This window comes from Tauraco erythrolophus, chromosome 4 (assembly GCF_009769465.1).
Source record: "Tauraco erythrolophus isolate bTauEry1 chromosome 4, bTauEry1.pri, whole genome shotgun sequence".
NCBI lineage: Eukaryota > Metazoa > Chordata > Aves > Musophagiformes > Musophagidae > Tauraco > Tauraco erythrolophus.
The window spans coordinates 44,264,559-44,279,198 of record NC_141468.1 but is presented as its reverse complement, the minus strand read 5'-3'; the positions used below and the strand labels follow the sequence as shown (position 1 = coordinate 44,279,198).

At 41.8% G+C, this 14,640-nt stretch overlaps 1 protein-coding gene across 1 annotated transcript; it reads right to left on the bottom strand.

Moving 5' to 3' along the window:
• Nucleotides 1-2,312: 2,312 nt before the first annotated feature.
• On the bottom strand, nucleotides 2,313-7,984 carry LOC104372314 (glioma pathogenesis-related protein 1). The gene is made up of 6 exons (XM_009977969.2): nucleotides 7,805-7,984; nucleotides 5,371-5,616; nucleotides 4,839-4,951; nucleotides 3,984-4,066; nucleotides 2,655-2,681; nucleotides 2,313-2,565 (listed from the first exon to the last, which is right to left on the bottom strand). The coding sequence occupies exons 1-6, from the start codon at nucleotides 7,982-7,984 to the stop codon at nucleotides 2,330-2,332; spliced, it is 885 nt and encodes a 294-aa protein (XP_009976271.1). The 3' UTR covers nucleotides 2,313-2,329.
• Nucleotides 7,985-14,640: the final 6,656 nt, after the last annotated feature.

Below are 14,640 nucleotides of genomic sequence, written 5' to 3'. Positions count from 1 at the left end.
TCCTGATCCGGTGGTCTGTAATAGACACCAGTAACAGTATCACACATGCCAGATTGTCCTTTAATTCGCACCCACAAGCTCTCAACTTGCTCCTGATTCGCCCCTGGAGAGAACTCAATGCACCCTGGTTGCTCCCTCACGTAAAGAGCAACTCCACCACCTCGCCTTGCTGGCCTGTCTTTCCTGAAGAGGACATAGCCATCCATGACCACATTCCAGTCATGTGAGCTGCCCCACCAAGTCTCAGTGATTGCTACCAGATCATAACCCCCTGATGGAACACAGATTTCTAACTCCTCCTGTTTGTTCCCCATGCTGCGTGCATTGGCGTACAGGCATTTCAGAGAGCCAGCTGAGCACACCGATTCCACCCTAGGGGGGTGGGAGGCCTTATTCCCTGAGCCTGGTTTACTGAGCCTGGTTATATCTCCCTCCCCCTTCAAACCTAGTTTAAAGCCCTCTCGATGAGCCCCGCCAGCTCATGAGCAAGAATCCTTTTCCCCTTTGAGACAGCTGAAATCCATCAGCTGCCATCAGACCCGGTTCTGTGAAAGCCTCCCCATGATCCAAGAACCCAAATTTCTGTCGGTGGCACCAGCCTCTGAGCCATCTGTTAATCAGGTGTTTTTTCCTGTTCCTATCTGTATTCTTTCCTGCCACTAAAGGGATTGAGGAAAACACTATCTGCGCTCCTGAGCCTTCAACCGATTGCCCCAATGCCCTGCAGTCCCTTTTGATGGCTTTTGGACCTCTCTCTGCTACCTCATCAGTTCCAACCTGCATGACCAGTAACGGATAAGAATCAGAGGGCCGTATCTGACCAGGGAGTTTCCTAGTGACATCCCTGACCCGGGCCCCAGGGAGGCAGCAGACTTCCCTGTGGGTTGGGTCCGGTCGACATATTGGCCCCTCTGTTCCCCTCAGAAAGGAATCACCTATGACAATTACTCTCCTTTTTTTTTTTAACAGAGGCAGTCAGAAATCGTAGGGCAGACTGTCTCACCTTAGGCAACCCCCTGGGCGGGCCCTCATCTGTATTTCCCTCTTCATTTGCTGGATCCTCAATTTCCAGAGCCCCATACCTGTTGTGTAAGGGCAGCTGGGTAGGTGAGGGAGGCCTGGAGGGAGCTCGCCTGCCGCCACGAGCAGGGACCTGTTTCCATTCCCCTTGGTCTCTTAGGTCCCCTCCCTCAGCCTGGTAGGAAGAGGGTAGGAGGTCCTCTGCTTCTTGCGGAGTGTCCATCTGCTACCTTTGCCTCAGGGATGACACGGTGTGGCTCCACCAGTCAATCTCTCTCTCACACTCCCTGATACTCCTCAGCCTTTCCACTTCTTCTTTCAGCTCTGCCACCAGGCAGAGCAGATCATTCATCTGGTCACAGCGCACACAGTTGTCTCTGCTGCTTTCCAGTGACAGGCTCAGGCACTCTATGCAGCCAGAGACCTGGACAGCCACATGTTTGCATGGGACCTCTGTCTGAGTTGCCACACTCTTCTTCTTGTATAGAAACAATAGAGGTTGATGTCTTTAAAAACAAAATGAATCCATCAACAGTTTGGGCTTTTTTAATGAGGCTGAGATCTTCTGTTTCTGAACCAGAATCTGTCCTGGGCCCATTTCATCTCCCTCTCCTATTTTTCCTCCTTGCTTCCCACCTTCCCCTGCCTGCAAGCTCAGGATGGCTGTCGTCTACTCTGCGTTTCAGATTTTGTCACCATCTCACATCCTAAAATTAAGCTCTCCCCATTGACACTCCATCTTAATCCTCACTCTACCAACTTTCCCTGGTATTATTCTAGCTATGGAGGACAAAGCTTAACTCTGAGAGGAGAACAGAATAGTACAACTGACAACGGAGTCACTTTAGTGGACTTTTTAATGAACTTTTTCTGTTCATAAAAAATAATACGTACAGTTAAATCTCTTTATCTGAGGAAAATGATGTCTGGGATAATTGAAGGTTAATGGAGATGAGTTATTACTTCTTTTGGATACAGTGTGCCATTTCAGACATGTCTTTGTGATGCCCCATGTTTTCAGGAGGCTTGTTAGCATGTATAGTAATATGCAGTCTGCGTGGTCCCCCTAGCAATCTACTCCTGAGCCAGAGCTAAGGGACTCGTACAGACATAGAAGTGTGTTGCAGGTACTGCCAATAAATTACAATAACTCTCTGCACAGCCACTTATATCTTGCCTTGAGTGAAGAAGCAGCCTTTTCTATGCTGAATAAACACCACAAGGATAATGGAGAGATGACCAAGTGGTTTTTTAAATGTGTGCACTTCTCTGAGAGTAATATAGCGGTAGGATCGCTACTAATTGATCATTACTCATAAAAAAATGCATGTGGGAACCACTGTTGTACTAAAAGCACAGCACCAACACTCAGTACCAAAAACAGTGGCCTTAAAATTGAAACACTGACACAGTATTGGTCACAAGAAGGACGCGGAGGCTGTGGATGCTTAGCAGGCGGGATGTACGGTGGCGTGGGAGGCCGGGGGGGACGGGGACGTGGTGGCTGGGGCTGTGTATCCCAGTCTGGATACCAGTAGGCATAATCTAAAAAAAAAAGTGAAGAAACAGGTGTTAAGACCCATCAAACTTAGCCATAATCTCAGGAAAGCAATAAAGAAAAATTTGATACATACTTATCAGCTTCTCACGTTCTGTATTTTCTGTAAAGAGACCAGAAGAGGAAATAAATATAAGTATCATTTAGTGGCAGTTCTTAATGTAAAGAGGTAAGCCATTGCTGGTGCCTGGCTGATTGCACTGACAATGCCAGTCAGTGCCTAATGCATCATGCAAGGGGGAAGCAGCCCAACAAGAGCAGGTTCCCAGCTGGCGTGGGGCCTATATTTTTTATGAAATTGAAAGAGAAGTAGTAAAGAAGCAAGAGGAAGAATTTGTGTCATAGGGAGGAGGGAATAGCAAATCAAAACAAAACGTGGAATTTATTTAAATTTGATATGCAACTCAAATTTAAGTAGTTACAGACAGACAAATATAACTACTAAATTTATCACAGAAGCACACCTTTACTAAGAGTTTTGATATATTTGCAAGATTACCTACGTGCATTCTATTGGAATTGCTGATTTGTCCTATAGGACAATATGGTAAAATGAGTTGTAGGATCTAGCACTTAAGTTTGAAAAGCTCTCTTCCTTCTCTCCCTAGTCTTTGAGGGGTTTCTAGTTTTCCTGTGATGCATCAGTCTAAGACTTCAAGATGAGTAAGCCAGGACATCACAGAAGGAAACAAGAGTACCAGATGTGCAATTATTTCTCCAGCTGAAGCTATATAGAGCCTGGCTAGTAGAGACCATCACCATTCGACCTCTGTATAAAATTCATATTTGATTTAAGACATTGTTGCACATCTTTTAATCTCTGTTTATTTAAAACACTATTTCTGACTAATTTGGGACTAGGTGTAATGATATAAAAGTCCACAGCTGCAAACTGCTGTGGAGAAACAATCTCTCACTGCTGTATTTCAGAAAATTGCAGAAGTTAGAATTAAGTGTGCTTTTCAGTATAGAATACTCTTATTATTGGTTCAGAACTATAGTTGTCTGGAAAATGTGATAGGACATACTAAACAAGCAAGAAAGCAGAAGTTACATATGTAAGTTAAATATACTGTCTCTGCTAGGAAAGAAGAATCAGACAGGGAATATTTGTTGGGCTAAAGTTTTAGATTTGACTTTCTGATCAAATAAAAGGTGGAAAGTAGTGTAACTGATACTTCTCTTTACCCGAAACTCTGGCTTCTACCTCTGAGAGCTTTCAACAGCAAAGTATTTCAATTATTTCCTTCTTATCCTATTCTTACCAGGGTTTGGTACTGTTGTTTTGTGGTGGGCTACAGACTCACTCTGTATTAGTGCAAATTGACTCATTGTTGTATACCCACTGAGAATTATGCTACTTTTATTTCTATGCAATTTTCTTAGTTGATCACTTTGGTCTTACCACAGAGCTTGTCTATGCACTTCTCATTACTGCATCCGCTGCATGGTAGTCCTGCTTTGTATGGTTTTCTTGGGTAATTCCCCCTGAAAAGCAGAAGAATAGTGTTTTGTTAGCTTAGTCATTTGAAAAATAATTTAAACACATGGTTTCATCAGATTGTTAGAATAATTTATCATGAAAATCTATTATGGGGAGGAGAATCCCTTTATAAAAAAAACAATCATTGCAATTGTTAGAAATTCCTTTTAGACGAGATTAAAACTCTCACTGGCATGGGGAGCAGCTACCTGATGGCTCTTGCCACTTGAAATTAATGAGTCTTCCCAGGAATTATTGTATTATTCAGTTTAAGCATACAAGAATCTGCCTCCAGTCTCTCACTAGCCATCTGTATTTTAAAAACAAATCTGTAAAAGGTAAATCCAGAAATTGCAAGGTACGAGATAAACTAGAGGATTGTCTTCCTTTTAGTTCTTCAATTAAAATGTATTGTTTGACGTTTGGGTGGAGCCATAGAAAGATGTAATCTTTCTCAAGCAGAGAGCTTGCACCTTCCCCACTTTTCCTGCAGAGACTGAAGTCAAAACAGATTTTATTCAACCATCTTGGTTATGGTGAGTGCTCTCAGCTATGATCTGCTTGCCTGCTATTTTAGAAAGGGATGTTCTGCAGGTCCAGCTATGTCCAGCAGCTTCTGCTCTCAATGGCCGGGGAAGTTTCCCTTGGATGGGTGACGTGGATGGAGTTTCTTCTGAAATTTGTTACAACTGCTCCCATTGTTGTTGGCATCTGATATCAGGTCAGTTATAGGATATTTATAAAATTAACCCCCCCCAAATTCCATAATTAACTTACGCTGGCCCATAGTCACAAATAAAATGTGCTGCTTTGGTGAGTCCTGGAAAATTTTCAACTGTATTGCAGAAGTGAACTGCACAGCCAACTTTGTAACTCTCTGCCCAAACGACCTGAAGGGCAAAGGGACATCTGTAACACACCAGTTCAAATGCTGAAAAAGCAACAGCATTAAGGGAGGAAGGAGAAGGGAAGGATCTTGTAGAACTTTAAAACAGCTGGCACAGAAGCAACATTGATAACCCAAAGGGCAGCTGAGACAAACGACCATCTGATAGATGGGTTTGCATTTATTATTGAGCTCCCCTGGAACCATGAAATTGTCAGGGGGATAATCCCTTTCCACCACTACTGAACATAGGAGTCGGACATTCCTGGGGATCAGAATATTTATTTCCAGTCTCATGCAACAATAAACCGGGGGGTAAAAACCCTTGCTGTAATTCCCATCCCGAAGTGGTCTGTTCCAATCTTGTACTTGGATTTTCTGTGAAACTCTTACATTATAAACCATTGGGTATGTAAGACTCACCTGGGTGTAGTGGCCACACATGTCAGTACAGCTATTGGTGTTGAAATCGTAGCTGCTGACTTCATCAAACCAGGCTCTGAGAGCTGCATCCACAGAGAAGATGGTGGCTGTGCCAGTCCAGATGTTTTCTCCAACAGGAGTAAAGGTGGGGTGCACTTTCCCCGACATTTTAAGGTAGGTATTATGCTTAAACTTGCACTTCTTTGCCCACGCTTTGGCAGTCTTAGCTAAAGCAGCGTCCCAGGACTGCAGAAAAGGAAGAAAATATAATATAACCTGCACTGCAGTGACTTAGCTGAATTCAAACATTTTTAAACAGAAACTTGTAAGGATTCTTTTCCCCTTTTCTGCTTCTCATCCCTGCATTGTTTCTTTCTCTGACTTGACATTTCTACTCCTATAGCAAATGTTTTTTCTTCTCTCTCCCTTAGATATCACAGGACACATAGTATCTACACACTGTCCTGTGGTATCTGACTTGCTAAAATATTTAGAGCTGGATTGCAGTCTTTAAGCTGCTAGGACTGAGAGGAGGTAACTGGGTGAGACCCCCAGCCTTAGAGGGGCTTGAGGAACTTTATGCCTCGGAGCTGTTGGCTCTCCAGGGATTTGCACTTTGCAATTATCACTAGACCAGATAGAAATTCTGTTCTGTGGGCCAGGATGGAGAGAAGAGTCACCCGCTGCTCCCTTCCCCAGCCCCTTCTGCCTCTTTGCTCTTCTCCCTCCTCAGTGTGTGGCCAAAGCAAATAAAAGGCTCACTCATCTCTGCCAGGCTGAGGAGAAACTCTTCCTGTCCTGAGTGGCACGAGTGATGATCTGAAAAACCGATCTGGAAGATGGGCAGAAAGATTTTATGCCACTGAATGACCAGGCAGTAAAATGGCAGGTCAATTCAGTACAGAGAAATGTAAGATAAGGGATGCGTTTAAAAAAAAATCAAACAACCCACAAATAATTCTTACTTTGTGTTCATAATGACAGGTTTGGAGCTGGCTATTACCACTTGTAAATCATTATTTAGAAGTAGTCTAAAAAGCAAATAACATGTTAGAAATTCCTTGAGGAGGAATAGAGAATAAAACCAGGTATATAATTACACCACTGCAGAAATCCTGTTAAATGCTGTGTGCAGCACCCCACCTTAAGAAGGGAACACTACAACTGGAAAGGGCAGAGAGAACATGGAGAAGGATGGTCTTCTTCACGTGTGGAAGGCTTTCATAAAGCAACAGAGTGCTCTGCAGCTCTGATCAGAGACAGATGGATATCTTGTGTGAAGTAGGTAAATAAGCAACGACTACTTGCTCCTTCCAATACAAAGACTAGACACTATCAAATGAAGCTAGGAATTAACAGGTCCAAATTAAACGGAAGGAGATATCTTCACACAACTTGTGGTTAGGCTCTGCAGCTCTTTGCTACACGATGCTAGGGATGATAAAAACTTGCACGAGCTCAAGGCTTAAAAAAAGTCATACAAGGAAAATCCATCAAGAGCTTTTAAATACCATGCAACACCTTTGATTTAAGGCGTTTCTATACATTTGTCCTGCTCTTATTCCAGGCTTGCTGGATCCTTAGTCTGAGCAGCTAAGTTTGCTCTTGTGCACTAGCATTTTAAATTAAACGTTTTTTAAAATGGCAAGAAATTAAAATCACGAGTAGTCTGAATTTTACCCCTTTACTATGAACTTCCTTTCATAGAAATGATTCATAGCGTGCATGCGGTTATGTGTGCAACTTCCTTTCCAGCTATGCAGCACCGCTGGAGGGCTCAGAGTAATGACATGAACTGACTGGGGTTGCCTCCCTCAGCTATCTATCTACCTTTTTCCATATGTATTCCACCAAACAAGCCAAGACCTATCCATGGTATGTTCTGATATCCATTGTATTTATAGGAAGCTCTGCTTTCCAGTCCAGACATCAGTATCCCTACTCTTCAAACCCTGCTACAACAAATCAAGATCAGGTATATAGATGGCTGTCCTGGCAAATCCCTTCAACGTATGTTCTAGATTGGAGGAAATGAGGGAAGATGATAGATTTTCAACAAATCCTGTTGTGCAGATTGCCTATTCAGGAGCTTTTTAATACCAAACAGCTTCTCTGTATGAAACCTGCACTAACATAAACCAGATTACTCTCTCTTAGAAAAAGGTAAATGAAATTATGAGAATCAAACACTATTCTTTGCAATACAGCCCTTTGCTCTGGCTGAAGTTTAGAGTAGCAATCTATCCCTAAGCAAGGAATTCCCTTCAAATTATTAAACCTGAACAATACTGTAAAAATTAATGTCTTTTCTGTTTTCTATGAAGAACTAACATATATAGTACAGAAGTCACTGACAGAAAGGGAAAGAAAAGCACAAAGCAAATCAAGCATAAGATGCAGCACAAGCTATATTAATTTACAAACACTGTCTTACCATGCGAAACATATTGCTGGCTGGTGGATTCACTTTGGATCGAAACGTGTTGTGCCCTCTCACACAGTCTTCAATGAACTTTGCATCTTCTATGTCAGGCAAGGAATATTGTGGATAAGCATGACAGCACGCAAAAAGATCCAGTAAGAACCACGCGGAAAATAAAAATGTGATTTTCATAATTCTTTGATGCCTTCAGTATTTTTTTTTTAAGTCTTCAAAAGGAAAATGTCTTAGCTGGAGATAATACTGGTTGTCCTCTGGGAGTGGAAGCACTTGAAAGTGTCAAAGTAACAGGAAGTGAAATTGCTTCATAAGGTACAGCTCTATCTGACATCATATCTGGCTGTCAAAGGGTAAACTGTGAAAAAAGCATCTGCCATGCATATCAGCAAGGAGCAACACTCCCTGTCTTCTCTTTGAGCGTGCTCCATTCTGGTTGACTGCCAAACCATTCTGTTATTGTAGGACTTACCTGAAGAAATGCTGCAGAACAGCTTTCCTGAAACCTGCATCGACCACAAAAATCATAGCTTTGACAAAATACAAATCCACTGTTCAGCTGATTTTCCTACAGTATATCTTAAGTCATACCAGCTCAAATAAAATTATTTTGCAGGACCTTGCTTCTATTTCAGAATTATTCTAGGAATAAACAGAATTAGGGAAACTGCATAAATTGAAATTTGACCTCAACACAGGAAAAAAAAAGTTCCCAAACAGCAGCTTGCTGCAGAACAGACCTTCTGACCTGGTTTGGTGCATAACAAAAGCACAATTTGGAAATCCCAAGCCTGAGTATGTGTTGATTCTCTCCTTAGCCAATTGCCATTATCTGATAGCCTGAAATCACTGGAGGAGCTTCCTGCACTCCTGAAAAGAGAGCGGCTATAAGATTAGCACCCGTGGTGTAACATTCCAAGTCTGATCACTTCTTGGGGAGACGAGATGGGCTGTGTTGGAATTTGTATTGTCTCACCGACTGTTCTACAAGTGGCTTGATTTTTTTTTCAAACCTAAACCAAATTATGTAAACATGCAAGAGCATAAGAACAGCCATGTTTTAAGAGCTAAGGTCTTGTAACTCAGATTTAGGTAGGTTTACAGAGAAAAAAAACGTTGTAGATTGTAAACAACGTTCATGGGCCTGATTCCCTGCTCAGTTTTGCAGGTCAGGCTTTATCCTGCTAAACATTTATTGAAATTATCTTTCTGGTGTTGCCTTCTCTGTTTGCATGACGGCTTTTCCCTCTTAAATAATACCCTTGATTTGCTTCAGAGAGCATTGTAACAATCTGTACACCTGATTTAGACAGGCTGAAGGAGCTGTGGCTTTCCAGCACCATCACAGCTATACCGATCTAGGCTATTAACAGGAGACATATAATTAAATATTTCTCTCTATGCGTGTGTTTATGGATGTCCATGTATTACTACCTCTCCATGCCCTCCTCCTAGCCCTGCCATGATTTGTTGACCGATTTCATGAAGGTAGAGACAGCTGTAGGAGGTAAAATACTTGGGAGGGGGGCACTTCTGGTGTTTTGGATCTTTTGGGGAAAGAGGACCTCCATTTTTTCTTGTCGGACAGGCTGAACACAGCCCTTACCAATAAACAGCCCTCAGAGGCACAAGAGACTCGGACAGAGAGGAAGCTGAACAAGTATTGTATTTTCTTCCTATTTTCTTTTACAATAGTTTCCTGTGCTTTGAAACTCTCCCAGTAAGATCACCAATTTTTTTCTCTAACGAATTATTTGTATAAAAGAGACCAAGCTAAAGTGGTCAGTGGCAGGAGACTGGCCACTTTCTCTTTCTCCATGGGCACAGCAAGCTGGGTGCAAGACGCTTTTGGTCCTGTCATGTCCTTGGTGAAAAGATGCATGAGGCACTATCAGTCATCTCAAACTCTCACCTCCCTTGGCAAGTAGGAGGTGAAGTGCCCACCCCGACACAACGCCGGTCCAAGGTGGTAGTCACACTTGCACCCAGCCATTGGCTTTTAGCTCTAACGGCTTCACCCGTTCCTCTGTCAGTGATTGGCGGTGGCTCCATCTGCCTCCAGAAAATGTATGCGATGGTCATGACCTCACCTACATTTACTATATCCACCCTCCTGGTGTGCCTCCTGGTGTGCCACTAATAGTGCCAAGGTCCCTTGTCTAGCAGACGTAGTTTCTGTTCTCTTCTGCTGTCGTGCTCTATCCCAGAAACTGTGTATGGGTATCAGCAAAGGTGACAGGGCCCTCAGCTGTGGTGGGACATTTTGAAATGTAGGGGAGGATGGCCTCTTGCTGGCATTGGTGACTGCTGGGATGATGAAGAGGATCTTGGGAGGGAAGTTTCTTCCTGTGGGTGTCATTATCTTGTGTCCTACCCAAGGACAGAGGTTGGGTCTCTCTCTCTCAAAAGCTGCTTGCTTTTGGGCTACAAGGAAATCCTGAATGCCTGAACCCCCAAGGTACCATCCAGGTGCCACAGATAGTACGGTATGTGTGTGGAGCATCAGGTAATGGAGAGATCCTTATGTCAAATTATGACAGTTTAGATCATTATGATGAATGTCCCTCTCCTCTGCTTCTAAACCGAAGATAGAAGGCCTGTCCTCTGCTTTGTTCCTTTGAAAGTCATCTTGCCTCTTTTCTAAACCAGGGCCAACTGAGTTCTGTTTGCTGCCAGTTATTCTTTCTCTGGCTGAAGAGTACCTTGAAGCTAGAAAGTAAGTATGTTTTCTCTTTCTTTTCTAACAATGCCCGTGCAATCTGTGAGAATCTAAAGCCTTTAGTCAGCTAGACTTACTTTAAAACCATGATGATATTACAACCACATGCAATTTGCACAAAAATTACCATCACACTAAAACTGTACCATTAATTTGGCAATGCAGTGAGCTGGCGGTTATACACGCATGCAGTTGAAATTCCACACTTGAAAACTGAACTGGGATCTTTATGGAGTAGGAAATTGATACAGCCAGGTTATAAAATGCTTTCCCGCAGAAATGACTCGGGCTCCATCTAGTGATTGTCTTTGATTGAAGCAGAAGTCCAGCCTGCCCTCAAGCGTCCATAAACGACGTTTTCACAAAAAGAGTTATAATTCTTTCCAAGCATTAATCAGTGGATCTTGTAAACGAGATGAAAATTAAGCTTTGGGATTTGGATATCTCATTATATTTGTCTGGACAATACAAGCATTGCCTGTCACTGCATAGATCTGCAGTGAAATTTAGCACAATGGGCTGGATATGGGCAGGAAGCTGCACAGCCTAATGATTTTGAAAAAATCTCTGTGTTTACATCTTCCTTTCTCACTTCTCACCTGCTTTCAGTTTAAAATGGCTGGAAAAATAAGACCTAAGATTCTTAGTTTTCCCCTAATGTACGATTCAGTCAGAGAACTAAAGGCTAGTGGATTACAGACTCTTCCAGAAACCAAAGATGCCTGTGAATCTGTAAAATTACATCTGATTTTGTCCTCAAATCATCAACTTCCCCCAGAGTACTGTTATTTGTGTAGGGGAGAGAATCTGCTTGTCCTTAACTTGCTAGGTTCAGCTGAACAAAGAGGGGTGGATCTGCTGGGTTTTCTTGTTCTGGCCACAGGATTAGGCAGCTGCAAGATCACTTGGCCTTCCAGACCTGTGAATAAACTAATATTGTAACATGAGTTGCTGCTTCTATTACACAATTTCACCTCAGGGCAAAAAACAGATTAATTCAAAGGATGGTGGTGGTACTGGATTTCCACAAGGATTATTCTGTAATAACGTATTCTGTAACGGTTTGTTAAAACTAAAAAAAATCTTGCAATTATTTTGTTATAATGAGGCTGTAAACAGCCTGACAATTAACAGGGGAGGCCATCAGTATGTGGTTGGACTGTCATTTTGGTTTGGGGGAGTTTGTATAGTGCTATGTACCACAACTATACCCCTTGGCCTAACTCAGCAAAATCACAATGCATCGCTTGCTGCGTTCTCTCAGCAAAACACCAGGATGTCACATGGACCAAAGCAGAAGAGCATGGCAGGCGTTATTTCCCCTGTGGTGCCCACCTCCTGCTGGTCAAGACAGCCCTTTATCACATGTACTTTTTCCCTCAAGGACAGCCTGTTTCACTCCCTTCCCTCCAGCAAAGGATAAGGGAAGTGAGAAGCACTCCCCGAAGGCTGGCTGCTCCCGTCAGTGATAGCTCTGCTGAAGGTTGTGAAGGGAAGACGGATAGTCAGTGATAGTGCTGTGGAAGACAGCAGTCTCTTGAACCATATGAATACCTGAAGGGAGGGTGTAGAAGACAAGAGCCAGGCTCTTTTCAGTGGGGCCCAGTGACAGGGCAAGAGCCAATGGCACAATGCAGAACATGGGAGGTTCCCCCTGAACATCAGGAAACACTTTTTGACTGCAAGGCTGACCAAGCACTGGCACAGGTTGCCCACGTTTGTTGTGGAGTCTCCATCTTTGGGAAATATTCAGAAGCCATGTGGACATGGTCCTGTGCAACCAGGTCTAAGTGGCACTGCTTGAGCAGGGGTATTAGACTAGATGACCTCCAGAGCTCCCGTCCAAGCTCAACCATACTGTGATGCTGTGATTCCTTGACGGAGCCAAAGCTTCAGCAGGTTGTTCACGATGAAGAATTCAGCATCATCTCAATAACATCGATACAGGAAGCTTGTTACAGAGTACAAGCATACGCCTAGCTGGACAGGATCTCTGGTTATCTTCCTTGCCCTTCCATATGTGATTTAAATTTCTGGAATTTAAATTACTATTATTTGTCACATTTGTTTCTTCCTTTTTAAATTCTAGGCATTTGAAAAACGAGGATAGCTTTCTGCTGTCCACTGCAAGTTTCTTTTCACAGGATAACATCAGAAATGGTTGGTGCGTGGCGGCAGTATGGAATTGTGAAAGTTCAAGAATCACTACAATACTATCTTAATATTCAGGAATAATACTGAGGAATCTCCTGAAAGAAGATACAGCAAGCCATTACAGTCCATACCATGCTGTTTTTAAAAAGGGGATCTTGGAATGAACTGTCTTCTCGGCCATATACAGATGTCTTCCCTAAGACACCAAATTGGGGAACAGGGCAAACTACATGTATTTTGTGTAGACACCACAAGAACCAGCACTGAGGACAGAAACGTAGTATCACAAATTCAGGAAAGTAGAATGAAAAAATATTTTCATGGATGGAAAACTACTTCATTTGTTGAAACAGGATCTGACGGCATCATTATCTGCACATCATTCAGTGTTGCAAATTCCACACTGCTTAGGTCAGGAAAAAACCTAAAACTATGTCTCAGATGAAAGACCTACTATCAGCCTGGCATAAACATGGCCTTTAACCTTTCCTAAAGCTTTGGCAGACTGCAGAGCTCTTTCTCAGCTTCGCCTTCTCTCCAAGGTACACTCTGATTGTTACAGTCCTAACTGTAATGGAGCTACTACATGACAAGAAGGACAGTTCTTCTCAGGGATAGGGATTACTGCATTAGATATGCATTTCTTCTGGGCTATGTCACAGCTACAAGTAGGAAAGCTTACGTTTTAATAACTTAATGTAAATGAGGGGTTCTGTTTGTAAAAAAGCAGCATCCTAAAACTGTGCAATATTAACACTTCAGAACTTGAAAGAGCTTTACTGTAGTACCAAATCTTGTATTTCAGGTACTAACGAAACTTTTCCTCCTTACAGACATCTGAAATTTAGCTCTGAAGTAAGCTCTTCAACCCTAATATGGCATCGAAATAATGATTTTATATTCAGAGATGGTGAACATCAGCAACTTCAGGTAAACCAAGGAGAACAGCTGCTGCTCAGGAACTTTCATACTGCACAATTTTGAATGTAGGAGCCACCTATTTATGGTTTTAGGTATATAACATTAGGCGTCTAGATTTGAGAATGTAATCCAAGTTTTAAATAATAAAACCTGTATTTGAAAAATCTGTTCTATATTTTAGTAATTTTAGAATAGAACACTTACAGAAGAAATAGCTAGCTCATGCCTAATTTTAATCTCATCTCCAATAAAGTCTAGCTTATTTTCTTTGAAATTGTTCCTAAAGTTGAATGCATGGAAGCTTCCTTTAAGGTCAATTTGAGTTCTGACCATTAAGAAAATCGCAGAACTGACTTTGTGGGGTTTTTTTATTTGTTCATTTTACAATAATGGTGAAATATTATCGAATAATAATGAACTTTCATACAGTCACATTGGCATTCACTAGACAAGACTAAGATGCAACCAAGAAAAAATCTAGTTTGCTATACTGGTATGACAAATAGTTTCATATTTTTGTATAAATTTCATCTGTCTTTTGGAGAAAGTGAAATTAAAGCATATTAATGAAAGACTTCATGTCTTGGATATAGAAGAGTAAAATCTGTGTTGATTAAATGGACTTTAGCAAGTTTGAAGATAAAATAAAATTTATTATTAAAACTTCAGAACACTTACAAAACAGAAATTATGGTGTAAGTAATGTCCCAGCTAAAACCAGGACAACGTTAAAACAAGGAATAAAAAATAATAATCACAAGGTTTAGAGGGAGTTAGGAACAAAATACTTAATAAATCTAAAGTGTCATACTTGGAATGAAGAGCAGTACATGCATTACCTTAAAAATATCATGTTGTACTAACTTCGCAAACGACTTCTTAAGAACCATCCTTCTGTAAAATCTTACTTTATACATTTTATTCAGAACATTCTCTCACTCTAGGAAACAGGGCTGAGTACATAGTATGATGCTACCTTTCTCTGAGCATCTAAATTAAGCAAATGTGATTTCAAATATTGGCTTAGTATGAATTGTAA